Raw genomic sequence first — 26,375 nt, forward strand, 5'->3', positions numbered from 1 at the left:
CATTATTCCATTATTAATACAATTTAAATGTTTACGGAATCCTGCCAATTAGAGATAATGTTGTTCTTTCCATAGTGTAAATAGAACATATAATCGAAGCGCGTGTGTTTATGCTTATTAAATTCTTTACTGTTAGTGTCATATTGAAAACAGTGAATAAGAGAGGATCCAGGCACAAAATGCCAAAGATTTAAAAAGCTAGTCATGTGACCCAAAGAGCGTGTGACGTCATGAGAAAGATGGCCGCCTCCGTAGACGCAACGCTGGCCCACTGACACATTTTACTTTGAGGTTTATGTAGAATACTCCGTTGAAAACAGCGTCTGTTTAGCCGCACGTCTCAGCCGAGTGTTGGAACAGCCGTGGCAAAGATGAAGACCTTCTGTGGGAGAGCCAACCCGACGACGGGAGCGTTGGACTGGATGGAGGAGAGCGAGGAGTACGACTACCACCAGGAGATAGCCAGGTAGCTCCGAGCTTAGCATCACGGCATGGAGAGAGGCTGCACGCTTTTGTAAAGCGACATTCATTATGACTGAAAATATGACGAGAGGAATTTACCCAGACAATTACAAACTTCGCTTTCTGCTGCTGAAGCGAAGAGTGGAGCTTAGAAATCATTTTAAAAGTCTTAAGTTGTTTTCTCATGAGTGTTTGCGTTTGTCAACAAGCGAGCAAACTTTATTGTGACATTTTGAAATTCAAGTTATTGCAAGAACGTTGTATGCTGTCTGTCATACGTTCATGAATGTTGTTGTTGTTGATGCTGGTGCGCGCGCGTGTGTGTGTGTGTGTGTGTGCGCGCGCGCGTGTGTTTTCTCATATGCAAGTGCGGTAATGTCTGCTCTGCATCCAGGATATTTTTGAGTTAAAACAGCTGATAGTGATGTGTCAGTCTTTTGTCACATTAACATTAACATTTCTGAGAAGGATACCAACTCGTGTCCATCTGAACCTGTTGTCCTGTTGATCAGTTAAGCAAGTCTGTCTGTCTTTCAGGTCCTGTTATGCAGATATGCTGCATGACCACGACAGGGTGAGTGTTCAACCTTCGTGAACAGTCTGATAGTGATTTCAAAGCATGTTTCTGATGAGATAGTTCAGTTATTATGTCTGTTGGACTGTTGCGTGGTAGGAAGCCCTCGGGATGTAGTAGAGCTGGGTGCTGCCGCTGAGGTTCTTGAATCGATTTGATTCGGTTACAGTGCCAATTTTGTCAAATAGACTCTGAGAGAACTAATGCTGTAAAAATAGGAATGTTTACACTAAGACTTGTGGTTAAACTCTGCCTATAGATAATTAAGGGGATATTGTTATGATTTTAGAATCTCATTATTAAAAGTGTTGTGAAACAATAAAGTAATGACAGATGTAGGCACATGTATTTCAACAAAGGAATATGAGAGAAAGATTGTCATTCCAGTGCAGATTTCTGAGTTTACAGGGTGCATTGAAGTGCACTTACAATTTATAAACCTTTCGTTAGTGTCCCCTTTATGATAGTTGAGTGAAATTCAAAAGAGACAACAACCCTGATGGGCACCAAAATGATTTCAATAGATTAGAGCATCTTGCTCTTCTCTAGCACTGACACAGCTCATGTATTTTCTGCCTCCAGAATGAGAAGTACTACCAGGGCATCCGGGCAGCTGTAGCCAGAGTAAAGGCTCGAGGTGAGAAGGTCATCGTCCTGGACATTGGGACGGGAACAGGCCTCCTGTCCATGATGGCTGTCACCGCTGGAGCTGACTTCTGCTATGCTGTGGAGGTAGAGATGCTCTTCCTCTATTTACTGGATGAGGGCTGCATACAGGGGGCAATATGTCCACATATTTTCACTGTGTAGTATCTCCTAAAAACAGAAACAAGCTTAAGAGTAACTTAACAGCAGGCTGGAAAGAAGTGATTTATTGAACTCTCTTGTTGAAAATTTCAGACCTGTTTTATGTCTGTCTGTTGCACCTGTAACCGCACCCAACAGTGATGTCATGGGCTGCTGATGTTTACATGTACATCACTGCAGCAAGGTGAGAAGATGAATCCCTGTAGGTCCACATGATGAGATTTTCAGATGGTGTTAAGTTACTCTTTAGTTGATTTTTTCTTGCATGCATGATAAATTTGCTAAAATGTTGAATGAGAAATGATTGGATATCTGCTTGTCAAATTATTATTTCTCTAAATTGTTGTTAATCAAATCATTAAATCTTTTCTGTCTATCTACTGTTCATCAATTCATCAAATAACCATTTTAGTGCTAACAGACTTTACTGTCTGAAATATAGGATAGAGCCCGACCGATATATTGGTTGGCCGATGTTAATGGCTGATATTGGCCTGTCACAGATGGATCGCGCTGTGGTAAATGTTTGTCGTTATGTACTGATATGAAAAATAATTTTCTGAAGATTGTATTGCAAAAGAACGATAATTTGTAATTGTGATACACCAAGTGAAGTTTGCAATGCCAACTGTGCAATAAAGTATATTGTTAAACTGTAAAATAGCGTCCCTTTCCTGTGTCGCAAGTGTTTGATCAACACATTCACTTTATCAAAACGTTAAACAATTGTCTCTGTTCCTGTTGTGTCTGCAGGTTTTTAAGCCCATGGCTGAGGCAGCACAGTGCATTGTGAAGAAGAATGGCTTCTCTGAAAAGATCAAGATTATTAACAAACACTCCACCGATGTCACCGTGGGGCCAGGTCAGAGAGAGCGTCAAACAAACAACACAATACAGTTGCACTATTTGAATAAATATGAAAACAATTGGGAATCAATAGAATTTTTGTCCTGTAAGCAGTCTGCAGACTAGAACATGATATTTGTAGTGGGTACGCTTGTGTTGATGAGCTGTGTGATTCACTACAGAGGGGGATATGCAGATGAAGGCCAATGTGCTGATCACAGAACTGTTTGATACTGAGCTGATCGGGGAAGGAGCCTTGCCCAGCTATGAACATGCTCATCAAAATCTGGTCCAGGTATGTGTGTGTGTGTGTGTGTGTGTGTGTGTGAATGTGTTTGCATGATGCATGAAGTGACGTTAATCTGCATGTCTTTCAACAGTCAGGAACATTTAGAATTATTTTTGAACAGTCTGTGTTCCCAAAGGTGCCTGAAATCCTTTAAAGTTTTAGAATTTTCGGGAAAAAGTCAAGGCCTTGAAATGTTGCTGAAAATGTGCGTGAATACTGAATAGTGGGACATCAGAAGTGCTTGAATTAATATATTTTGTGTAAGAACAGAAATTAAAGTCCTTTTGCTGATTTTTAATTGATATCTGTGAGCTTCTGTAAAGCCTGTTGGTTCTTATAAAGGAAACATCTGTGTTGTAAAAGTAATTAACCTTGATCCATGTCTCAAACTATGCTGAGTTGGGTCCTTATGTTAGAGGGAATTGTGCATGGAAAGTCCTTGAAAAGTCTGTGAAGTAGATGTTGCTGGATCACTGAATACAACACAGACAGTTTGGGTTAAGTGTGCAGTCACTGTTGGGGTTCAGCTCTGTATCCTTGTGTCCCCCCACCCTGTAGAAGGGTTGTGAAGCGGTTCCTCACCGGGCCACCGTCTACGCCCAGCTGGTGGAGTCGAAGCTACTGTGGAGCTGGGGTCAGCTGCAGCCGATGGATGTGGAAGGTGCTAGTCTGCTCCCACCACCAGACGTGGGTCGCTGTGCTGGAGCTCATTCAGTGTGTGACATCCAGCTGAGCCAGGTGTCTCCTCACAGCTTCACCCCGCTGGGTCCTCTCTGCACCATGTTCAGGTATCAAAGTGAGACATCTCTCCGTACTTACTGTTTTCTCTAAGAATCAGTTTTTCACATCTTGCTGTCCCCCCTCTGCACTCTTTCCCTCTCAGTGTGGATTTCAGTAAGCCAGTTAGCAGTGTGTTCAAGTCCCACTCCTCCCAGTTTGTGGCTCAATCAGGTGGTCGGGCCCAGGTGGTCCTGTCCTGGTGGGACATTGACATGGATCCCAGTGGAAGCATTGTGTGCACCATGGCTCCCAGCTGGACATACCCACAGTCAAAGATGGCTCCGGTGAGTTACAGGCCACAATAATCTGACATCAGTCAGCCTCCCCTCAGCTCCTGCTCATCACTGTGGTGTGTTTCAGTGGAGGGACCACTGGATGCAAAGTGTGTACTTTCTGTCCGCGGAGAGGAGGGTGACAGAAGGAGAGGAGCTGAGTCTGACTGTCTGCCATGATGACTACAGTCTGTGGTACAGTCTGCAGTCTGACAGGTAACTACTCACAGACAGAATTCTGTATATTTTCTGCCTATTTTTAGAACTGCTGTTAAGATCTGTGTCTCCAGCAGCACTGAACATAAACAGGAACACTTGTTTGCTAACCACAATATGACAGGTGCAGCTCAGCACTGACTGCTTGAACTGGTAATGGGAATGCAAATCAGTGAGGCACAGTTTAAGTACTGCTCAGTAGCAACTCACAGGACCAAGAAGATCAATCAAAACAATTTAACCATGAGGTCAATTTAGCTGCTGTGGTGGAGCTTTTAGAGGAATCACATATTCTTCCTTGTGACTGCTTAAAAGTATTAAAAGGAAAGTAGTTATAAACTGTATTAATTGAATATTGATGCCTGAATGACCTGCATAAGCAAACTGCAAGCTGCCAGAATCAACCCAAACAAAAAGTTCATTGTAGTAGCTTTAATATGGCCATCCTTTAAATTTCTGCAATTATTAAATAGCTGACAATATTCAAACCCATGTCAGTTTATTTTGAATCTTTTAACAGTTATCTCAGACTTGCATAGCAGTGTAACTGCAGGATCAGACTCTATGATGGAATGACCTGACAGAGGTGTGACATCAGGAATAAAAATGAGTACTGTCAGGTCCAACATGTGGGCTGCTATGTCCATGTGCCAAGTCAAGACCAGAATGTATGACTGTCATCACCCGATCTGTCATAGTGACCACGTCAAGACAGAAAAATATTGTGTTGTCTGTTCCTGGCGTTATGCTATTCTATTAGCTCTGCAGTGGTTCACTACACTCAAACATACGTAGGTAACTGACAGAAAGAACAGCATTTTTAACATGTTGATGTTCTCAAAGTGTATTTGGATTGACGCAAAGTACATGCCTCATTTAATTTTGGAAATCACTAAAGAAATCACAAAACTCTGGAAAAGCACATATTTTCACCTTGAGGGCTTACCCCCCTAGAAACATGAATGTGCATCAAAACTGTCTTTGTAGATGTCTGCAATATGAGATATCATGACTGATTTTATCACATGATCTAATTGCTCTACATGGTCTGCATGTTAATGTCCTCAGCCAACAGGACCCGCAGACTGTTGTTCCTCCCTCTCGGCCGTGTTGTACCTGCCAGGCTCACCTCGTTTGGACTCGGCCACGCTTTGGTGAACTCAACGACCGAAGGCGTACGGAGAGCTACGTCAGCGCACTGCGCAGTGTAAGTGATGGCAGACCAGAGTCAGACCTGTCAGTGTATTAATGATATGATTGTTCTCTGATCACCTGCTGTGTTAACTCCAGGTTCTGAGGGAGGACAGTGTGTGTCTTGGCATCAGTGATGGAAGTCTGCTTCCTGTGTTTGCTCACATGCTTGGAGCCAAAAAGGTAATGTGAGACATACTCTCCTTTGACAAACCAAATACCATCAGTCTGTTATCGACTTGTCTCTGTTTTTTTCTTGGTCTCTGCTTAGGTCTTCAGTGTGGAAAATTCCCGAATGTCAAAGCAGGTTATTGAGCAGGTGAATGAGAACCTTTTTATTGTACTATCTCATCTCTGAGAACCATCCGATGATCTTATACATTTTATAGGTATATAAACACAACAACACCGAACTGGGGCCGTTAAACAGCTGCTGATGCTGCACTTTTTTTCTGCAGGTGTTGGAAGCCAACTCAATGAAAGGAGGTGTTCAGCTGCTGGAGATCAGACCTGAACAGCTGACCAGTAATGATCTAGGAGCAGAACAGGTACTTTGGAACAAGACTTTAGAGATGTGCATTGCTGTCTGCCACGGTGTCTTTGTTGAAAAGTTGGAAATGCCATGGCCTCCAGTAACAATTGATCAACACTTATTTTAGACAGTTAACACATGCATGATTGATACATTGTTAAATTGAGTCAAACACTAAATGATAAAATCTGTTTATAGAATACAAATTAAAATAGAGGAAACAGTTGTCACTCATCATCATCATCCATGTTTCAGCATCTTTTAGCTCTTTACAATAGTATTAAGCTCCAGGACTTGACTGTTTTGGTTCACTACTATTATCCACATTTTTCCAGCAGCAGGCAGCTGTTTTTAGTGAAAGAGATCTGACAATCCAACTGCTGCTTACTGTCTAGCACCAAACAGAGTGAGTTGGTAAAAAAAGCAAAAACCGAGCTAAAAGGAAAATGAATAAAGGACTTTGATAGTCAAATCATTAATTTAGCTCCTTTCTGCTGGGTGTGTAGTAACTAGCATGTTTGCCAGTATGCTCACCATATCAACCTCATAAGGTGAAGCTACTTTAAGTCAGTGTTGTGTTTACAGCTTGTTTAAGTTCAACCCTTCTGATATTTGAAGGCAAAAATCCCTCCCAAATGTAATGTGTACGGTTTGATAATCTAACTAAAGGTCAGATACATGGATGTCAGTGGAGAGTGTAAAGCATATTTCTTCCAGATCTCAGTCCTGATGGGTGAACCGTACTTCAGCACCAGCCTCCTGCCCTGGCACTCCCTGTTCTTCTGGTACTGTCGGACCGCCCTGGCAGGCCTTCTACGGCCGAATGCCACTATCCTGCCCTCTTCTGCCACACTTCATATGATGGCTGTAGAGTTCCAGGTGAGACAAATATTTGTTACATGTAAATGTGTTTTTGTGTTGGTCTGATGTATAAAGTATGTTTGCAAGCAGACTGGACAGTCTCTTTATGGAGTTCTGTCCTGATTGGATAAAGTGGGCCGAGGATACCACAAAATGTCCTTTCTCTTTTACTGCATGAGCATGGGGAGGAGAGACATGAGTTACTGATCAAACACTCAACTCAACAGTGACTACTGTTGGAATATAGAGCTGTTTAACACTTAAAGCAGCTTGAATGCAAAGTTCAGAATGGCTGGATTTACATTTGAAATAATATAATGGAATATAGTTATTAGTTAGTTATTATAAATGAATGCTTTTCTTGTATTTATTAGGATTTGTGGAGGATAAGAGCCCCGTGTGGAACCTGTGAGGGCTTTGATGTTTCACCCATGGATGAAATGGTCCAGGTAAAATATTAATGTGTCTTAACTTCTTTTAGCCATTAGTTCCTACTTCCAGAGTAGTCTCCAGCTGACTGTATGGTATTTCTGTAATGGACAGCAGTTGTCCTCATCAGAAACCAGAAGCCATACAAGAAATTCAACCGAACATAGACATTCACTGTTTATATATTTAAGTTTTATTTGTTCCCCTGTGTTTCCAAAATGATGTTAAATAATTATTATTACTACATCTGTCCCTTCAGCAATCTCTAGATTTCCGTGAGTCCCGTGAGGCGGAGCCACACCCCCTCTGGGAGTACCCGTGCCGAGCTCTGACCCAATCTACAGCTGTCATGACCTTTGACTTCACACAGAGTGTCCCTCAGGAGCCAATCAGTAGCCAGGGCTCCCTGCCTTTCTTAAGGTACTGAATTTTCACTATGAGATAAGAACCATATTAACAAAAAAAAGTAAATTTTTTAGGTATACATAACTTTACAAGCAGACAATGTAGCGTGGTCAGATTGGATAGCTTGTGGCTAAATGATTGCTTTGTGGTACTGGGTTGAATGTGTTCATAGACTTTGCAGGCCTTTTCTTGGCTGACACTAATATTAACAACTACTGTTGTTGTTATGTGCGGTGTCCTTGAGTGCTTTGAAAGGCGCCTTCAAATAAAATGCATTATTGTTATTATTATTATTATTATTTGCTAACAAGCATGCCCAGAATCTGATCATTGCTTTGTTTCAGTGCACACATGAAGGAATCTCTTCCTCAACGGGGTGATTGTGTGACAAGAAAGCACATTCAAGCATTTTAGAAATGTGAACAGCCTTGTTGTCTTTCTTTGTGAGAGATTAGATGGTGACAGCACCAGCTAGCATCCTTGTTTAGTGTTTGCTCACCTTAGAAATAAGCCTCCACAGAGAGACAGTGTGTAAGGAGGGTTTGGACTGTCCCTCTACATGTTTTCCATGCAGAGTTGCTAACATGTTTGAATGCCTGCTTAAATGTCTGTTTCAGGAGTGGTCGTTGTCATGGTGTTGCATTGTGGATGGAATATCATCTAACCGATGACATCACTGTCAGCGCAGGACTGATTGGACCAATCAGTGAGCAGGTATCACAGTCAAGTTGCTTCAGAGTGTATTGTCAAAATTAAAGTTGTCATCAGTTGATAGCAGACTCTGACAGATTTGCTGTGCCTTCCTTGCAGGGAGAGTGTGAGTGGAGTCGACACAGGAAACAGGGAGTGTATTTTCTCAGGTCACCGTGGGAGAGCTCAGGTGACGGCAGGGCTGCAGTGTCTTACAACTTCACATTTGAACCCAGTTCAGGAGACATTAAGATGGACTTCAGCATCAAGTCTCAGTGACGTGAAGTGAATGTGATTGAAGAACTGACTTTTGATGCTTTCCTCACGTCACTGTTTGCATTTCAGGCATTTTGAATTAATTATTACCATCTGTGGTTCAGCCAATATAGTTTTATTGTTCTGACCAGAATTCTGTGTTTTAAGACTGTAGAATATAAAACTTGTCAGCCACATTTCAGAAGCTTAACAATGAAAACATAATGATAATAATAATAGGCTCTCCATACTTCAATGACTGTTGTAGTATTTGTCAATCAATTAAACAAATGATCAACCAACCAAATCCATCAAAGGTCAACGTCACAGACTGGCTGATGGATATTTAGTCACTTTGCAGCAATTCAGGATGCAAAATGGTGTGTGTGCGCGCACGCAAGTAAGTAACTAACTAACCTGTTAGGGTCACCACAGCCAAAAATCTTAACTCAGACTTATCATGTACCAGAGACCACCAAAAGGTTTTGTGAATTAATGGGTCACTCATCTAGCCAAGCCAAATGTCTTCTTATAGGAATGTTTTATAAAGTTTTATATTGGTTGTTCTGTGTTTGGTGTCTTCCTTGTCACGTTTCCATGAAGGAAGTTAGATCGTAGGGATGAGCAGAGCAGTGACATTACTGCTGAGCTCTTGAAATATGACTGTCACTGTTGGAGACTGGATGGGTCTTTTGGGCTGCTGTTGTTTGAACAGTGAGAGAGTAATGTGCTGATATGAACTGAGAGAATGTACCATCACTTAACTATAAGCCACACGAACATTCAGTGAATCAAATGTGATGGCTACAAGCAAAGTGTGGCTTAAGGCTATTGTATTTGAATGACACACAAAGAAGCAACAACACATCAACAGTTTGCTTTTATATACAGATAAATAATCCTGAATTGAACATTTTGTATGCTGTTTTATGGATCCCCATAGGCTTAAATTGTGCGCCGAACATTGTATAGTTTTTACTTTATACTCTGAACGTCAGCAGAAAGGTGTAAATAGAACTTTAAATGAAAATAACAGAAAACAAGGGCATTTTGGTGCTTTTTAGTACTTCCTTCATGATTAACAACAGCAGGAGGAAATTTGCATGTCAGTGCACTTTTTTTCATTCAAATCTCACTTTTGCTCATTGTCATGGCTGCATTGCCAAACTATCTAATTAAGAAACAAGTGAAGATGACTTGCTATTGCCATAGTAAATACATGTGGGCACCAAACCATAAACAAAACGATTGCTGTCATTTCAAACGGTGAATCCATCACACACAGGACATCTTACTGAGCAGAAATCCCCATCACTTTTGCAATGACGCCATTGAAAAAATGGCTTTCAACCCTTTTGCAGAAAGAATTGTGCATTGCTGGCTGGGCAAAAACAAGGAATGTAACATTTTGATTCATGAGCAGAATGATCTTCAAATCTAGTGTTTCAGGCATCTGTCAATGTCTTCTTGTCCAGCACTATCTTCTCTCCTGGTTTGAACGCTGGCATGCCCAAGTATGGACAGCTGGCACATCGGAATGCATCGCCCAAGTAACACTGCCACAAATAGAAAATAAATCCATTACTTCTTTACACTGTCAACAGGTTACTATGATGGGAGAGAAAATGTGCAAGAAGTTGACAATCAAAATATACTCACACTTCCGCAGGCAGATTTTGCCATGTTTGTCGTTTGTTTTCCTTCACTCTCCTGCTCCAACTCCTCCGCAAGACCACATGTGCTACACAAAACATACATCAACAAACATATGGTGAGAGGTAATGTTTAAATGCTTTCCAAAGTGCAGATAAATGTAAAATAAATTATTTTTTCTGTTGCAGCTGCAATCAATTAAACATATTTCTGTCTATGGTTTATAGACACTTGCAAGGTGACCTCACCAGTTCTTGCAGGCTTTCTTTTTCTTGCCTGCTCCCTCTCCACAGCTTGGTGCTTTAAGAGAAGCTGGGTCTGGTTTCTTCAAGTCCTCTTCATCCAGCAGAGCATCAGAGTCCACCAGATCCTAGAGAGAAGGGGACCAAAGGGGGCAAGACTAAGTCAATGCTGGAAGCACAGTGTAGGGAAAAACGCTGGAACATATCCATGTGGATCTTAAAATATATGACCATAATATGTGAGGATAGGCAGGCTTGGGGAGTAATGTATAACAGGATTACATAAACTGGTAAAGTTACAGGGGGAAAAAAATTAATTACATCACAATCATTACATAAATTACTAACAGGACTACTATTTCAAAAGAATAATATACTCATCTGTAACCATGCACACACGACAACGCTTCACAAGTCTCACACAACATCAGTCTTGAGTGAAACTGACAAGTGTGTAATCTTACAGAATACACACATTAATATTAAGCATAATTCATCTTATTTATATTGTCTTTTCACCAGTCTTCATTTGCATATGTTTGGTATTAAGGTTATCCAAAAGTAATGGAGAGTAACCAAATTACATTACTTTAGTATTGTGATACTTGGATTATGTAACAGACTACATTTTTTAACAGGCAATCAGTTAAAACTGACAAGCTTCTACATCGGGCCACACAAAGGAACAAAAATCCATAACTCACCACGTCGTCATCATCCATGTCATTGGCTGACAGCGTCCACATTTTGACTGTGTTGGGATCCAGAGCAGGTTTCTCTGCTGAAACCACAGATGTTTAAAAATGTTAGCTTTACCCCAACTTTGACAACAGCTTATGAGTTATATCAATAAATTCAAATACGCATCTCAGTGGCTAGACATGTTATGAAGCCTTTTGGGGCACTTGTTCAACCCAACAGCAAAGTAGATCTCTACAGTCAGCACAGTTTCAAGGTGGATAACCAAGGTTTAGGGCACCAGTTCACTCTATGACTAAATGTAATGGAGTCAAATGATGGCCAGCTGAAGTTGGCCATCAGTTGAAAAGTATTGCCAATGCTATTGTCAGTGCAGAAGAATAAAAAAAAAATCCTACCTGGCTTGGGTGTCTTTTTCCCAAATGACAGTTTAATCTGACTGGATGATCCCACCTCAAAGCTGGGTTTGGAGGCAGATATGCGGACTCTAGACAGAGTGTTTCCTTGATAACCAGTGGCCGTCCTGAGGGTGTTCAATGCTTCAGGACTCAGTTCTGTTTTAATGACCTGGATGGGAAGAAGCAACGGTGTCAAAGGGTCAAAAGGGATGAACCTAATGCAGGTCTTTATCCATATTCACACAAGATGTATTGTATTCGGTCGACCGCTTGATTTCTTTTCTCATATTCTTCCCTAAACATTGTGGTTTGTGAAGTGAAACACCTCCCTCAAGAGAACAATAGATCATAGAGCAACTGTAATTGCCGAAAATTATCCACAGTCATAGACACAATGGCCTGTTTGAGGTTTTTATGCGCACTGTGCCTGAACACACCAACTCACCTCATGGACTGACATAAAGCCTGATAACTTCAGAGCTGACATGAGCTTCTCAGCAGTCCTCACACTCTGCGTCTCAGCTCCTGGAACACAGAAAGGAACACATCAAAGACACTTCAGGACACAATAAGAGCCACATCCTCATCACTGGAGCATAGTCTGTAAATAAAGACACTTCAAATGTGAGAAACATTATATAAAGATTTATAGATAAGCAATGCAATTCTTGGTTATTTTAATGACACATTTAGGGGATTACAGCCAAATTAAACATAATGCCTTTCAGGACAACAATGTAAACACACTGTCCAGAGAAGACAGATGGAGTAAAGAATCCACCCAGGTCAAACTGGAACGACTGTCTTTGAACAGAGGAGGTGGCGTACAACATTACCCATCACCCACCGACAATGCAGTACTGAGTTCCCCCTCCAGACAGCTTAACAACCATTCACACCTGGGCTCACCTAGTCCTAGCAACTCACGTGAAGGCCAGTTGAGTCAACGACCCACAAGCGGCCCTAAAAACTCAGAGCTCACATGTGTCCTCAACGTCTCTGTAAGGACACTCCAACACAGAGTTAAAAAGCTTCCAACTCCCCTCCAGTTAGTCAGAACTGAAGAAACCTCTTGGATGAGAGGTGAAACGTCCTCAAGAAAATGAAACAAGTCCAGGTGCCTAGGATACAGCACTAAGAATTACCATGACCTAGATGACTGACCTTTATCAAAATGCAGAACAAAGCTTTCCTTTCTCACCTGTAACTGCTTCATCCAGAACCAGCTTCCCACCAGGTTTGAGCACTCTGGCTAATTCTTCGAGAGTCTCTGAACTGTGGACGGAGGAGCTGTCAGCCAGAAGGCTAGAGAGCACACAGTCAAAGGAGGATGCTGAGTGGGAGGCTGAGGAGAGAAGAGAGGATCACTTTACTCCTGACTTTTCAATTCATGCACTCTCTGCTGAACACACTTCTCATTTCTGACAGAATTGTATTTATGATAACAGGATAAACCCCTCCATTACTGTACAATAGTGATGATGAAATACTCTTCTCAGATGTGAATATACTTTGTGACTCAGCTTTTTAAAGCAAGTGCGTAGTACAATTTAGAAATCAGTCACTCACACATCAATAGTCTTTCCATGTTCTCCATTGACACTCTGCCGTCTTCACCAACAATGGCCGCCAGTTCCTCTGCACGCTGTTTCAGGGCTGCTGGTGCTGAGGGCTGAGCCCAAACAAACAGCACCTTGTCTCCTGCTTTGACACCAAGGTCTGCCATGGATTCCTGCACAAAAGAATACTTATACTGAAGTTATACTTAAAGCATACAGCCTCTCTATCAGTTTGTGGATCATCTGAGAGTGAAGACACGTGTCATTACTGGAGATGATCCAGTCAGACCAACAGAATGAAACAACTGACCAAACGGTCACTTTGAGGTTACGTCCACGACCATAGATGTATTATAAGAACATGAATAAGCTCTCTTAATATACCCATGATCAGGACAGCCTGTTTTAGCCACGATTCAAAACGCTCCCATGAAAACAGAAGTCAGTCCAATGGCAAAAATGACCTTGAGATTATAGTTGTTATCGCAAGAAACGCGCAGCTAGCCGAGCATAGTTGGCGCGCTGTAATAATTAATAGTGTTACATTATTTCCAAAAAAGGAATATTAACATGTGGAAACAGTGGACTGGTCAAGAAGCTTCGGCCTATTGATTTTAAACCAAGAAATTTTTCGCATAACATTAACATACTGTGATGAAATTATTATTTATTTCAGCTTTATTCTTAATAACTAATCGTTAGCGGATTAGCTTGTTTGTTGACACAGGTGGAATAACGCAGGCTAGCTTCAGATACAGCAAACGGCGTGACGCAGGAGACGCCGGTGCTTATCAAGTTTATATCTGCGGGTTGTTAAGACCGGGAAAGTCCGATAGACAACTAAACACTAACACAGTTATACTCACGTTTTTATGTAGTTGTTCTTAAAAGCTTTTGGTGGTCAAATTATTGAAATGAAAGATCAGCTCAGTCGAATGTACTCCGTTCACCTCTTGGCGGATGTGTATTGTAATCTTGCAGTAACGTTACGAGACATGTTTACCGGTCAGAATTTTCAAAATAAGATCCCTATTTGCGTGCTTTAACATTTTGAGTGTTTAAAGTATCCGGTAAAAAACAACAGATTGTATATTTTAGGGGTATAGTAAAATAAAGTAAAAATAATCATATCCCATTTATTAATTCTGTTTGTTTCCCATTTACTCATTTAGAAAGAAAGGTCCAAACAATATACCATCGTGAGTTTGGTTTTGTCTTATTCTTGCTAACTTGATTAGCAGTCGCAGCAAAATGACGTAAGATTATCTAAAAAAAAAAAATTCTCCTAGTGCAGCTGAACATGGCGGCGCTGCTGAGAGGTCTACGTGCTGGAAGGGCACTTCGGGGGCTGGGCAGCGGTAAGACAGGACTGTTACGTTGTTGAGGCTGTCGAACTAATTTTGGACAGCCTGGGAAATCATTTGTTTGTTGTTAATTGTTGCATGCAGTGGAAACTAGCCAGTGGTGTGTTGACGTTAATTATCCCTGCCAAAGTCACTTGTCACAGAAGGTGACCATGGAGGACAGAACTGGGACAACATTATCTGTGCTGTAGCTTTGAATAAAGTAATTAGGCGGATAATTGTGGGATGACATGGTGTCACGGTGTTGTAGACCTCAACAGTTCAACATGGATTACATGGTAAACAAGTTGTGCGAGTGGGGGGCGCGTCTCCTCTCTGGTTATACAAGTAGGCTAGCTATGTTTTTTTTTTTTCTAAATTGGCTATATATAGCTTAGATTTTCTTGTTTGAACGCTCAAGTGTTCCTGTTTGCACCGAATCAGAAGAAGCTACTGATTGATTTTGATAAAGGAGGCGGACAGTGTAATCCACTATACATCATCCCTTTATCATCCCTTTATTTCACTGTAGCAGGTATCTTTCACTGTTCAGGGATTATAAACACGTTTACTGAAATCGATTTTAACCTACTTATATAAACAGTGAATAATCTCGTACATACAGTCGTGACCAAAAGTTGGCAGTATATAATTTCAGTATTTCCCCCTGAAAGTTGATGAACATGTTTATTTGGTTTGCAGTGGAACAAAACTTCTGACAGAAAACTAAATCTGGTCTCATGTCACATGGTAATCATACAATGTACAGGTCAATATTATTGGCACCCTGAGGAGTCATAAGAAATAACTGAATACCAAAGAGGAGATCCCACATGTGATATTTGGCAATTGTCCGCATTATTTCAAAGAATCGCTAAGAATCGCTATTCTGACTGAAATGCTATATCCTCTTGGGGCACTATCAAGTAGTATAAATAAGCACTTTGCACACCAGAATCTGCACCTTCTCCTCGCTTTACATATACTGCCCAAAAGTTTTATCTGTTATTCCTGGAGGAGAGCAATGACCCAAAACCTGTGCGCAGTTTGAAGTGTTTGTGTGTTCTCTCTTCTTCAAGGTAATTACAACATAAAAGCTACTCAGCCATTTTATACAGGGAAGTTGAATCTCAATCTCTTGCTTTATGTCACTGTTGTTTACCAAAACGAACGAAAGATAACACTTAATAGCTTTATAAGTGGTGCAGGAAGAGGCCAAGGGAACAATCAAACATATTCACACGAGGTGCAACTGATAATTCTTGCATCAGCTGCTAACTCGGTGAAAGTGAGAATTCAAAAATTAATTCAAGATTTTGTGACAACTCAACAGGCTGAAGGCATTCCGGAAGAAGAAACTGACTTAGAATGTTTTGATAAAATTATTTATGTTTACACAAAGAAAGGTTAAAAAAGAAAGAAAGAAAACACAGTCAAACATGCAGAAAGTTCAGTGCTGCCTTTGGTACTGACTTGATTCCCTAAAAATGGCATCGTGGATTTTGAGTAGACACTTTGTAATATATTTTTAAAGTTGTTTTGATCTCTGTAGAAGATTGAAATCCAATGTAACACCCCTGACATCATCCAGGAGTCATTTCTAAGTTACTATAAACAAAGTGCACAGTCCCAATATTTTTGACTATGGATGTCCATGTTTTGTTGAGCTTGAGTCTTATTATAAATATTAGGTTTCCTTAGTTTTCCTCCAACCAAATCCTGAGAAACTAATGAATATATTTCTCCTTCCAGTGGTGGCTGCACCCACAGCAACGACCCCTCAGTGCAGCAGCCTGAGACGAGGCTTCCACCGTGCAGCACTGAGGCTTCAGGATGAATCCAAATCTGACAAAACTCCCTCCTCATCATCCACAACCTACCATGAGCACTACCATGCTCCCCCTGCTGAACAGGACAATGCAGCAGCTTCCCAGGAAGACTCAAAGTCTGACCCAGCAGCTGAGCAGGAGGCTTCCAGGCCAAACACCAGGTTGAGCAATACAAAAGCATACAGCAAACAGTACACAATACATAGAAATGACCTGCAGGGCCTCAAAAGGTACAAAGACTCAAAATGAAAAACCCATGTTAGTATGAGTACAAAGAAGTATCCAACTGCCCCCTGTGCTGTATATCAGGTGTGATTATGTTATGCAAAGGCTGATAAGACTGAAGGGACTTCCTAGTTACCTTTGCAACAAGTGAACGAGCCAAGGTGGAGATTTTGTCACTTCTTCACCATCTTGCTTACTGACACCACCCTGCAGTATTTCTGAGTATTGAACTTCAGTCACCCCCTGATGCAACAAAGCTACTTGTTACCTAAAAGGGAGGAATTGATAAGATCGGCACAGACTTTAGTCAAAAAGTTAACTAAAATTATCCAAAGTGTGAAGCAGTGTACACATTATGTGAATGACGTCTGTGTACTGTGTTGCAGAATTGTGTACTGAAGTTAGCCCAGTCCACCCTCTCCCCTAATACTGTACCTCAAGTAGAAATAGTCGGATCGTTTCAGCTGGGAGTTGTAGAAGCAGCAAGTTTGTGACTTAGTCTAAGAGGGAAGAAGAAGAAAAATCAATTTACAAAATGTTAAGAAAGAAAATATCTTTACACTCATTTTCATTACTGTCTCTTTTACCAAACTAAAACAACCTTTAATGTCTCATTATCTCATCACAAAACATACTTTATTCAAACTCGACATAAACTTTCTGGTTTGGTCGAAATAACTCTTCAATTTACAGAGCAAGATGTGAAAATATTCCGGCTCTACACTACGTTTTTTGTTTGCCGCTGATGCCCAACTCTCTTTCTCCTCTGCTGCTATATCTCTTCTGTCCCTGCCAGCGGTATCCTTTTGTCCCTGAAATCATAGTTCTGATTAGAGCCACTGTAAATCACCTCTGTACTGTAACTGAGTTTGTGGTCCAGGCAGCCTCTAGTCAGCTAATGGGACCACTTCCATGGCTAACTGAGCTACTTACTAACGGCAGCTAGTCGCTGTATCCAAAGATAAGTACAGCAAAGAGTATAGTAGCCAGCATATAGTGGTTATGCTGCCACATATAGTTTTCAAGCTATCTTTAATACTGGCCATTTCTACACTTTTTACTATTGTCATGTTCTCTCTTTGTGCTTCTCATATGCTAAAACATGACTTTAATTTTTGTTTGTGGAAAGTTACCAGGACCAGAGCGGCGAGCAGGGAGAGGAATACGAGACAGAGGAGCAGCTTCAGGCTCGAATCCTGACAGCAGCCCTCGAGTTTGTCCCACTTCACGGCTGGTCAATGGAAGCCATAGCGGCCGGCGCTGAGGTGAGCCGCAGTTAAAAGTTAAAACAGCTTTTGGGCAAACACAGCTAACAGTCAGGGCATACGATGATACATTCTCTCTCTTTTTGAGATTCTTTGATGGCCAAACCATGTCATGTATTTTCTTTCTGCTTGCTTCTCATATGACTGAAATTGATATTGTACAGTCTGACTCAGCTTGATTTTATTGTTGTGTTGGTACCAGACGCTCGGCCTATCCTCTGCTTCCACTGGTATGTTCTATAACGGAGCTGGTGACTTGGTCCTCCACTTCATCACGCAGTGCAACTCACAGCTGACAGAGATCCTGGCTGAACAACACAAGCAGGTCCAGCTGGGCCAGGCCGAGTATGTATATCACACACACACACATACACACCTGCTGTCTAATTTTCCTGCTGAAATGTAAATTCACTTCACTCTTTTAATGGAATGTTTTACTTTACAGCTTTTTGATTTGACAACTGTGTTGCAGAAAAAAGAAGACAGCTGACTTTCTAAGAGATGCTGTAGAGACCAGACTGAGGATGTACATCCCCTACATTGAAACATGGCCACAGGTAAAGTGTGCATGATGAGCACTAGGAACAAACTTCTGTGTCTGTCTTGTCATCTTTTTTTTTTTCTCCTTAGTTACAGATCAAGATAAAAGCAGAAAATATATATGATCCCTGACTCAGTGTGTCTGTGACTTCTCAGGCGATGAGCATCCTTCTCCTTCCTCACAATATCCCAGACAGCCTGAAGCACCTTTCCACCTTGGTAGACGACATGTGGTACTACGCTGGAGACCGATCCACAGATGTGAGTGGATCTTATCACCCTCGATCCCCGCCTTCTTCTGCTCATACCTTCTTGTCCCCCTTTCATCACAACCCTCACAGTATCAGGCCTGCCACCTACCAGGTTACTCCCCCACCAACACCTGACTCTGTCCCTACTAACACCACGTCCATAGCAAGGGCTTATACTGATTAAATGGCAGGTGTCCCTTTAAAGATGTATATCTGTAGTAAAGTTTGATTATTGGTGTAAGTCAATACTCAGTTTATATCGGGAGTAAATATAGTGATGAATTTAAACTAATAAGGGGTTAAACCATATGTTGTCACCACATTAGCCACAAGAAGTTTCAAAGAACAACTAATGACTAACAGCTCTCCTTGGTTGTCTGCCATGGGTTGAGCCTGATTAATCACATTGAAATGTTCACATATTAAGAAATAAAGGACTTTCAAAGTGATTCTCATAATATCATAATCTTATATTGGGACACCTTATCCTTTACATAGTCCAGTCTGGCTTCCTTTACTGTCTGAAAGGGATGTTAGTGATGGTGGCTGTTGTTCAGACCTGCTGTTATCATCTGCCCTGAGTGATCCGAACACAGTTGGTCACTCACGACGCAGGTGTGAACTGACAGACGAGAGCTGTCCTTCTGATTCATTCATTCAGGACAGATGGTAAAACCAGCTCTGAACAGCCTGTCAGACATTCAATATGACATCCAGTTCAGTATAAGAATGATTGAACTAACTCTTGATTGTGCATTTAGAAGTTAATACATTAAGTTGCATGAATTACAGTAGGATGGATAATAAGGTAGTAGTAGTTGAGAAATGATGTGATACTACATGAACTGTGAGAGAAGCACTCCTGTCCTGAATCATGTCAAAGCAAAGTGCACACTTTACTCAGCTGCCTTGTTTATCACTCAGCCCTGTGCTTTTAAATGATGTAATATGGTTTACATTTTAGTTTTCCATCTATGTCTTCATTTTTTCTCCCTTCTTATTTTGTGTTGTTTTGTGTATTTTTGTGTAGACGTTACTTGTTTACATTTTATTGTCAGGCACGTTGAGTATAAATTTAAACTGCAGTGCCTCTTCCTAAAATCTACCAAACCATTGCCATGCTTTTCTATTGTAGATGAACTGGTACACCAAACGAGCGGCACTGACGGGCATCTACAACACCACAGAGCTTGTAATGCTTCAGGACTCTTCTCCGGACTTCCAGGACACCTGGAACTTCCTTGACAACCGCATTCAGGATGTAGTCAACATGGCAGGCACCGCTAAACAGGTGGAGTGTTCGACAGCTAGAGCTAAACAAAGGGGTGAACAGATGAAGTGTAGTCATGGAGGAGAGGTTTTAAGACTCCTTTTGATACTTCTGTAGGAATACTCACCTCTCTATGTTTTCTGAACTAACCTATTAGTGGAATAATACATAACTGACCTCAGATTAAAAGAATGTCATCCTTAAATGCAAAAGAAAATGTGCAACTAAAAGATGAAGATATGTTGATAAAACACAAGTTCAGTATAACCAGTTTAAAATGAAGGGAGTGAAACAGATTCAGATATTAACCTGTATATAAATGCCATTTGACCTATTCTATCAATCATATTTTATTGTTTGTTCTGTAGGTGCAGTCAACTGGTGAAGCAGTGGTGCAGGGGCTCATGGGAGCTGCTGTTACAGTAAGTCTTTGCCTCTTGTTCATCATTTATGTGCACCCTTCTTACCCTCCCTCCCTTTTTAAATGTAGACACGCTGTTCAGTCATCTATGCTGTTAATAGAAAACCTCTCCTTACGACATTTGTGACATCACAAATCGTTTGGAAGACAGTCTTGGTCTAATATTCAGTATACACAAGTTTGATGTGGAGACCTGACGCCTCCAGTGCACAGACAATAAGATTTGATACGGATTGTGTCAAGCAATTCAACTTTTGAATTAAAAAATATTTGCATATTGATAGAATCTAGACTTTCCAATGAAGGATAATGTGTAGAAGTCCTTCAATAATTGAATCATGCATGAAAATGTATACAGTGTCATTCATTACATTTTTATGACGGGCTCTGCATTTTACAAAATATGGTTTGTCTAAAAAATATGAAAAGTCATTTGGATGTATGTTGCTTATGTTGCCTTGTGTTTTACAGCTGAAGAACCTTACAGGATTGAACCAGAGGCGATGAAAAACATCTCTCATTCACAGTGATGCTGACCGTCTGGCTTGTGTCATGAGCTGAAGATCAATTTTCTTTTTGCTCTTATTTCTGATTTACTGTATGAGTCTGAAAGTTTTGGATATTGGTTTCCATCAGCAAGAGAAAACCATTATTTGTCACTGGCCAGGAGTCTCTCTTTGTGTTCACCTGTAGGACCTGTGGCTTTTGTTTCACTGTCCAATATGTCATCCTCCTGCTCAGTATAAAAGGACACAAAGATGTGTAACTTTGTTGTTTGACTTCAATAAAGTAATTATTATTGTATATTTAACATTTTTGCGTTTTTCCAATGATCTGATGAAAATTAAATCCTTAATCTACAATAAAGGTTGAACTCAGACAGACAGCTTAATTAGCAGAGGTTGGGAGTTGATGGGCTCGATTATTTAAACAAATATTTGACCTGTTATCGGAAAAGATACTGTGACAAGAAAGCATAAATGCTTTTTCACTGGGATTGTTATTTTGTTAATTTAAATTAAATTAAATTATCTATAAATAAAAACTAGTATGTGAATTAAACTGACACCAATTAAAACCCTCATAAAAAACAATGAGCGCTTTTATTCTGAAAAAGACCTCCCGGGTATCATTGACCCGGATATGAAATAAAGACCCGCCCCTATATTTCATCGAGACCAATCATTGAACTGGTGTACATATCCTGGCCAATCAGCGATTGATAAATAATTCCGGAGAGGCCTTCAAGCCGAAGCAGCGGTAGTGGACTAGGCCGACGATTTTACAACGTTAGATTGAGGCTTGTTTATCTCCAATAATGCCGTATGCTAATCAACCGACGGTGAAAATCACAGAACTGACCGACGAAAATGTCAAGTTTGTCATTGAAAACACTGACCTGGCGTGAGTATTCACTTCTGTTTGAATTCAGCTACAGTGTGTGTGAGGCAGAGAGCAGCCATTATTCTTCCAAGAAGCCAAACTCCTGTTTGTTACCACATGACTGCGCCAGGTGCTGCGCACTAAATAACGATGCTTTTTGTAACTGAGCATCTCCTTGACCAAAATGTGTATGCGTTCTGAAAATGATCCACGCTAACGTTAGAGGTGGACATGGGGTCGATCCATATTCAGCCATGATGTTTCCCAGTCTGCAACAGCGCTTGTGGTTAGCTGAGTCTAAGTTCTGTTACTTAGAACATTAAATGAGAGGATAGTACATAATGTGGGGTAATGGGAACACACTGTTTTTACAGTCATATGCATTGAAATTTAGAGATCTGGTCAAATTTTAAAACTGCAATTATCATGTGTAAAGCAGGAAATAATTAACTTCTGGATTGTGATGTATGAGGAGAATTTAATTTTAAAAAGCAATGTGTTTGTAAAATTAAGAAGCGTGTGTACTTCAGTGTATGGGGTGGGCTTCTGGAACGGGTTGGGTGATAAGTTGAGTATAATATAGATTAAAAAAACGATACAAAAAGCTTATATTGGCAGGTATGCAGAGGGGGAAAGGTTGTGTTGGGGGATGTTCGTATTTATTTTGTAACCTGGGGTGGATATTTGGATTGTAGATAAACTGGGATTGTTAATTAATTATTGATTGATTAATTAATGAATTGGGAAAGAATGTCAGAATTCGTTGAAAGAAGAAAGTTCAAAGAAGAAAAATGTGAAAGTTTTACTTTCACTACTCTACCTAATCCTTTGTCGAACACTGTTACTTTTCTTCAGTTTGTTTTTTATCACATTGCTTTAACTTTTAGCTCCAAGTCCCTCCTCCAAGTCCCTCCTTGTTAACCTCTAAATGCAGTCGTCTTTCTCCTTTTCAGGGTTGCAAACTCGATTCGGCGGGTCTTCATGTCAGAAGTTGCTACCATAGGTACAGTAACTATTTGTTTGCCTGGATTACAGACTGGGTGTGGGGTCATTTGAACTCTCTCAAGGTAGTAATTTGGTCCATAAAATTAGTTTGACCTAGCCAGCATCAGTTGACTTTAACAGACGCAACTTAAATGTTTTGTCATGGGCACAATTCTCTCAGCAGACATTTTGACTTGACATTGTCGTTAATAAGTTGTTAATAATATTAAATGGCTCAATTTTATTATGTTGCCCATATTAAACACTGTGCCAGTGAGACAGAATGGGCAAAAAACCTCATTCACAGCAGACATTTTGGCATTGAAAGCATTGGTGTAACCAGTAACGGTGACATGACAGACATTCCATGTGGACGAGACACTTCCAGGACTCTAGTATTGCTCTTTCTGGCTCGCGGACCAATTGTTTTCCATCTGAGCTTTACTTCCTGTTAAATGTCTAAATGTCTTCTGTGAAAAAGCCCTAAATTACTATAAGGAGCTCTGTCTAAAAGGCAATGTTGAAAACAAAAACGCATATTTTACCTGCATGAATCACAGTGTTCTGTTTATGCCCTTGAACTACACTGTTAACTGGTGTCATATTAAAATCACAGTGACAAAATAAATCAAGGTGGGGAGAGTTGCGACTGTGTTGGAGAGTTGAGTGACTACATCAGCAACATAAAGGCATTTGAAGATGTAGTCTGTGTAACACTCTGCAATACACTTCAAATCTAAATGACTACGTTAAACTTGCATTACTTTCTTTGCAGCAATTGACTGGATCCAGATTGACGCCAATTCATCAGTACTTCATGATGAGTTTGTTGCACACAGAGTTGGTATGTATCCCAGTGTTATGATCAGCTTTCAGTGCAACACATTATGATTTATATAGTGCTGCAGTGTGCCCAGAGAGGTCTGATAATTGTAAAGGCTGCCGTAACAACATTGTCTCTTGTCGCTAGGTCTCATACCTCTTACAAGTGATGACATCGTGGACAAAATGCAGTATTCTAGGGCAAGTACACTGTTGTATCAGTCATCAGTGTAGTAGACCAGTTCCCTTGAATGCACACCACTGCCGGTGCAGATATACAAGTTGAAGTGTTACATACTCACTGCATATTTTTTTTATCTGATCCTCCTGCAGGACTGTACCTGTGACGATTTTTGTCCAGAGTGTTCTGTTGAGTTGACACTGGATGTTCGATGCACTGAAGACCAGACCCGCCATGTCACATCACGTGACCTTTTGTCAAACAACCCCAGAGTCATTCCGGTGAGTCTTTTCCCCTTTTTGTTAGGTTCATTAGGGAAGTGGAAGGAAAAGTTCACTATCTTTTTATTGGGCTTCCCAGGTGACTTCCAGGAGTCGAGACAATGATCCCAATGACTACGTTGAACAAGATGGTAAGCTTTAAGTTTTCAACAGGGGTCATCACTGGCTGGTCCCTGTCTTCTCCTTATGAGGCGTTTGTCTTTCCATCCGTTTGTCCCACATTTAATCCATTTACATTTTCCTTACTCTCTCCACGTCCTCCTCTGTCATTTACTGACACAACACAGACATTTTATTGGTGAAGCTTCGCAAAGGTCAGGAACTGCGGCTCAGGGCGTACGCCAAGAAAGGCTTTGGAAAGGAGCATGCCAAGTGGAACCCGACAGCGGGGGTGTCCTTCGAGTACGACCCAGACAACGCACTCCGGCACACGGTCTACCCACGCCCTGAGGAGTGGTACGTTTCGTATTAGAATGGCTCTGAATGTTAGATGAGCACAGACTGGATGATGAGTTATCATGCTGTTCTCTGGTTCTCAGGCCAAAGAGTGAATACTCAGAGATTGAGGAGGACGAGGTTCAAGCTCCCTATGACCCCAATGGAAAGCCAGAAAGGTGAGACGAAAAACTTTCTCATCCTTGAGTCAATGAGTTCTTCTTCTTCTTCTTCTTCTTTGTCTTCGTCTTCGTAAATGTATATAACTATTGTAAATCTATAGTCTTTACTCCATTTAAATAAACTGCATGGGGAGAAGAATCAGGGGTTTTAGTATGGTGCAGAAATGTAATAAAACGAAATAAAATGAAGTTGGGTTTTTTTTTTGTAAAGTTTTTTTTCTCTGTTTTTGAATTTGGTGTATAATCTACTTAAATGAAGCAGGAAGACAGTGTCAGAAGTCCAACAGCTCATCTGTAAAATGTTTCCTTTACAGGTTTTTTTATAATGTCGAGTCGTGCGGTTCTCTGCGACCGGAGACCATCGTCATGTCAGCGCTGGCTGTCCTGAAGAAGAAGCTGAGTGACCTGCAGACACAGCTGAGCCACGAGATCCAGAGCGACGTGCTCACCATCAACTGAGGGCCACTCCTTAACAGAGCAGGACCTGCATTAAACAGCTTCGTAATGGAATGGAATTACATGTATCCTCCCTGGGTACTGGCCTTGGATCTCTCTCTCTGTTATCAAAGGCAAATTGGTGATTCTTGAACTATGGGAAGTTTCAACTAACGAGAGACTCTCTTGGGCTAGCGGTTATAAAAACTATTATGTTAAATGTTTCATTATTAGGAATCATCTGTCATTGATGATGCTATTTGACCCCCTTTTACAAAATGACACATGCTGTGAACTTGATTTTCATTTATTTGGATATGTCTTCTTGAAATAATTTCAGGATCAGCAGTGATTATTAAATAAGCCGTGTGAGCTAACCCATCCAGTGCAAGGTCAGGGTCTGAAAGGGAGTCGGTCTCAGGCTGATACACACTTAGTTTTGTTGTTGGAAGTGTAATGCCTACACTGTCAGATTATTACTTTGTTAAATGTTGCTTTTTTTTAAAATAAATCCATTTTGAAGGATGCTGTGTTCTTTTAACTAAATATTTTATTATAATTTCTTAATGGGTTAAAGATTGCCTTTGAGTTGATTTTTTTTGTTTTTACAAGTCCAAAAGCTCAAACACATTGATAATGCGAGGATATACAAACTAGGTCTACAAAATGAACTCAGGGAATCGCATAAGCTACCTTGCAAAGCCAAAGGAGAACAAGAGAAACCACTCTAGTAGTCTTACGAGCTATACAGTTATGTCTTTGGATTTCAACTAGCTATCTTTATAAATAGTTTTTCCTAATGCTTGTTATCATGGGATCATTGTGATAACTGCACAGAGCCAGGCTTCTGGGTTGATGTGGGAACATGCAAGGCATTTGCATCTTCATACCCACCCTGGGTTCTGTCAAGTCAGAGATCGGACAGCCAGAGTAATACCAGAGGGAAGGTATGGAACTTCAAAGTAAAAGCAGACATTTAGTAGCAATCCACAGCTCTGGATTCTACAGAGATTTCAGTTTGTTGTCTGCTGAAATATCCTAAACATAAAATGAACACCTCATTTAATAAATTACCTTGGAGACGGTGGGCCCTAATGGAACAAAAAGCGACTTTCATTAAATTTAGAATCTTGTTCTCTTGAAATATGAAACAATTAATAGGTATTTTTTTACTTTACCTTCACACCAATATGAGGACATTCCACATTGTCTGGTAAAGCTGGAATCAGTAGCTGTTCCTGTTCTGCCAGTGTTCCTAATGCAGACAGGACCATCTCCTCTTTCCTGATTGGATAAAGTGGGCAGGGATACCACAAAATGTTTTTTTTATTTTATTTTATGAGCACGGGGAGGAGACATGGGTTAACA

At 40.7% G+C, this 26,375-nt stretch overlaps 4 protein-coding genes across 6 annotated transcripts; 3 read left to right on the forward strand and 1 right to left on the reverse strand.

Annotated features, from left to right (window-relative positions):
- Window positions 1-209: 209 nt before the first annotated feature.
- Window positions 210-9,173, forward strand: prmt7 (protein arginine methyltransferase 7). The gene is made up of 17 exons (XM_030424775.1): window positions 210-466; window positions 1,000-1,036; window positions 1,619-1,768; window positions 2,597-2,705; window positions 2,872-2,984; window positions 3,537-3,766; window positions 3,862-4,042; window positions 4,119-4,246; window positions 5,315-5,453; window positions 5,537-5,620; window positions 5,709-5,756; window positions 5,896-5,985; window positions 6,687-6,848; window positions 7,205-7,279; window positions 7,519-7,679; window positions 8,282-8,378; window positions 8,475-9,173. The coding sequence occupies exons 1-17, from the start codon at window positions 372-374 to the stop codon at window positions 8,631-8,633; spliced, it is 2,058 nt and encodes a 685-aa protein (XP_030280635.1). The 5' UTR covers window positions 210-371; the 3' UTR covers window positions 8,634-9,173.
- Window positions 9,174-9,471: 298 nt separating this feature from the next.
- Window positions 9,472-14,174, reverse strand: ciapin1 (cytokine induced apoptosis inhibitor 1). Of its 2 annotated transcripts, none has more exons than XM_030424781.1 (9): window positions 14,027-14,174; window positions 13,171-13,333; window positions 12,803-12,946; window positions 12,047-12,126; window positions 11,602-11,770; window positions 11,209-11,282; window positions 10,511-10,632; window positions 10,269-10,350; window positions 9,472-10,165 (listed from the first exon to the last, which is right to left on the reverse strand). In XM_030424781.1, exons 2-9 carry the CDS (start codon window positions 13,325-13,327, stop codon window positions 10,055-10,057), a joined length of 939 nt encoding a protein of 312 aa, XP_030280641.1. In that variant the 5' UTR covers window positions 13,328-13,333; window positions 14,027-14,174; the 3' UTR covers window positions 9,472-10,054. The 2 variants fall into 2 exon arrangements, with proteins under 2 accessions (XP_030280641.1, XP_030280639.1); XM_030424779.1 differs by having other exon boundaries at window positions 11,209-11,285.
- A 234-nt stretch (window positions 14,175-14,408) lies between these two features.
- coq9 (coenzyme Q9 homolog (S. cerevisiae)) lies at window positions 14,409-21,115 on the forward strand. Its single transcript, XM_030424778.1, has 9 exons — window positions 14,409-14,518; window positions 16,256-16,493; window positions 17,687-17,822; window positions 18,025-18,167; window positions 18,295-18,379; window positions 18,519-18,623; window positions 19,749-19,904; window positions 20,252-20,305; window positions 20,776-21,115. The coding sequence occupies exons 1-9, from the start codon at window positions 14,461-14,463 to the stop codon at window positions 20,809-20,811; spliced, it is 1,011 nt and encodes a 336-aa protein (XP_030280638.1). The 5' UTR covers window positions 14,409-14,460; the 3' UTR covers window positions 20,812-21,115.
- A 399-nt stretch (window positions 21,116-21,514) lies between these two features.
- Window positions 21,515-25,533, forward strand: polr2c (RNA polymerase II subunit C). Of its 2 annotated transcripts, none has more exons than XM_030424782.1 (9): window positions 21,515-21,708; window positions 22,641-22,690; window positions 23,447-23,515; window positions 23,642-23,694; window positions 23,827-23,955; window positions 24,035-24,086; window positions 24,243-24,411; window positions 24,495-24,569; window positions 24,887-25,533. In XM_030424782.1, exons 1-9 carry the CDS (start codon window positions 21,623-21,625, stop codon window positions 25,029-25,031), a joined length of 828 nt encoding a protein of 275 aa, XP_030280642.1. In that variant the 5' UTR covers window positions 21,515-21,622; the 3' UTR covers window positions 25,032-25,533. The 2 variants fall into 2 exon arrangements, with proteins under 2 accessions (XP_030280642.1, XP_030280643.1); XM_030424783.1 differs by lacking the exon at window positions 21,515-21,708 and adding an exon at window positions 21,848-21,973.
- The last annotated feature ends 842 nt before the right edge of the window (window positions 25,534-26,375 follow it).

This window comes from Sparus aurata, chromosome 8 (assembly GCF_900880675.1).
Source record: "Sparus aurata chromosome 8, fSpaAur1.1, whole genome shotgun sequence".
NCBI classification, from domain to species: Eukaryota; Metazoa; Chordata; class Actinopteri; order Spariformes; family Sparidae; genus Sparus; species Sparus aurata.

What these genes read in the sequence shown, in the direction of transcription:
- coq9 (XM_030424778.1), top strand. Translation starts at nt 14,461, where the DNA reads ATGGCGGCGCTGCTGAGAGGTCTACGTGCTGGAAGGGCACTTCGGGGG. An exon ending in GCTTCCAGGCCAAACACCAG is followed by an intron (nt 16,494 to 17,686) that starts GTTGAGCAATAC and finishes GTTTGTGGAAAG; the next exon opens with TTACCAGGACCAGAGCGGCG. An exon ending in ACATTGAAACATGGCCACAG is followed by an intron (nt 18,380 to 18,518) that starts GTAAAGTGTGCA and finishes GTGACTTCTCAG; the next exon opens with GCGATGAGCATCCTTCTCCT.
- prmt7 (XM_030424775.1), top strand. Translation starts at nt 372, where the DNA reads ATGAAGACCTTCTGTGGGAGAGCCAACCCGACGACGGGAGCGTTGGAC. An exon ending in CGATGTCACCGTGGGGCCAG is followed by an intron (nt 2,706 to 2,871) that starts GTCAGAGAGAGC and finishes GATTCACTACAG; the next exon opens with AGGGGGATATGCAGATGAAG. An exon ending in ATGATCTAGGAGCAGAACAG is followed by an intron (nt 5,986 to 6,686) that starts GTACTTTGGAAC and finishes TATTTCTTCCAG; the next exon opens with ATCTCAGTCCTGATGGGTGA.
- ciapin1 (XM_030424779.1), bottom strand. Translation starts at nt 13,327, where the DNA reads ATGGCAGACCTTGGTGTCAAAGCAGGAGACAAGGTGCTGTTTGTTTGG. An exon ending in CATGGAAAGACTATTGATGT is followed by an intron (nt 12,947 to 13,170) that starts GTGAGTGACTGA and finishes TTCTCTCCTCAG; the next exon opens with CCTCCCACTCAGCATCCTCC. An exon ending in ACATGGATGATGACGACGTG is followed by an intron (nt 10,633 to 11,208) that starts GTGAGTTATGGA and finishes CCTTCTCTCTAG; the next exon opens with GATCTGGTGGACTCTGATGC.
- polr2c (XM_030424782.1), top strand. Translation starts at nt 21,623, where the DNA reads ATGCCGTATGCTAATCAACCGACGGTGAAAATCACAGAACTGACCGAC. An exon ending in ATTGAAAACACTGACCTGGC is followed by an intron (nt 21,709 to 22,640) that starts GTGAGTATTCAC and finishes TCTCCTTTTCAG; the next exon opens with GGTTGCAAACTCGATTCGGC. An exon ending in ACAAAATGCAGTATTCTAGG is followed by an intron (nt 23,695 to 23,826) that starts GCAAGTACACTG and finishes ATCCTCCTGCAG; the next exon opens with GACTGTACCTGTGACGATTT.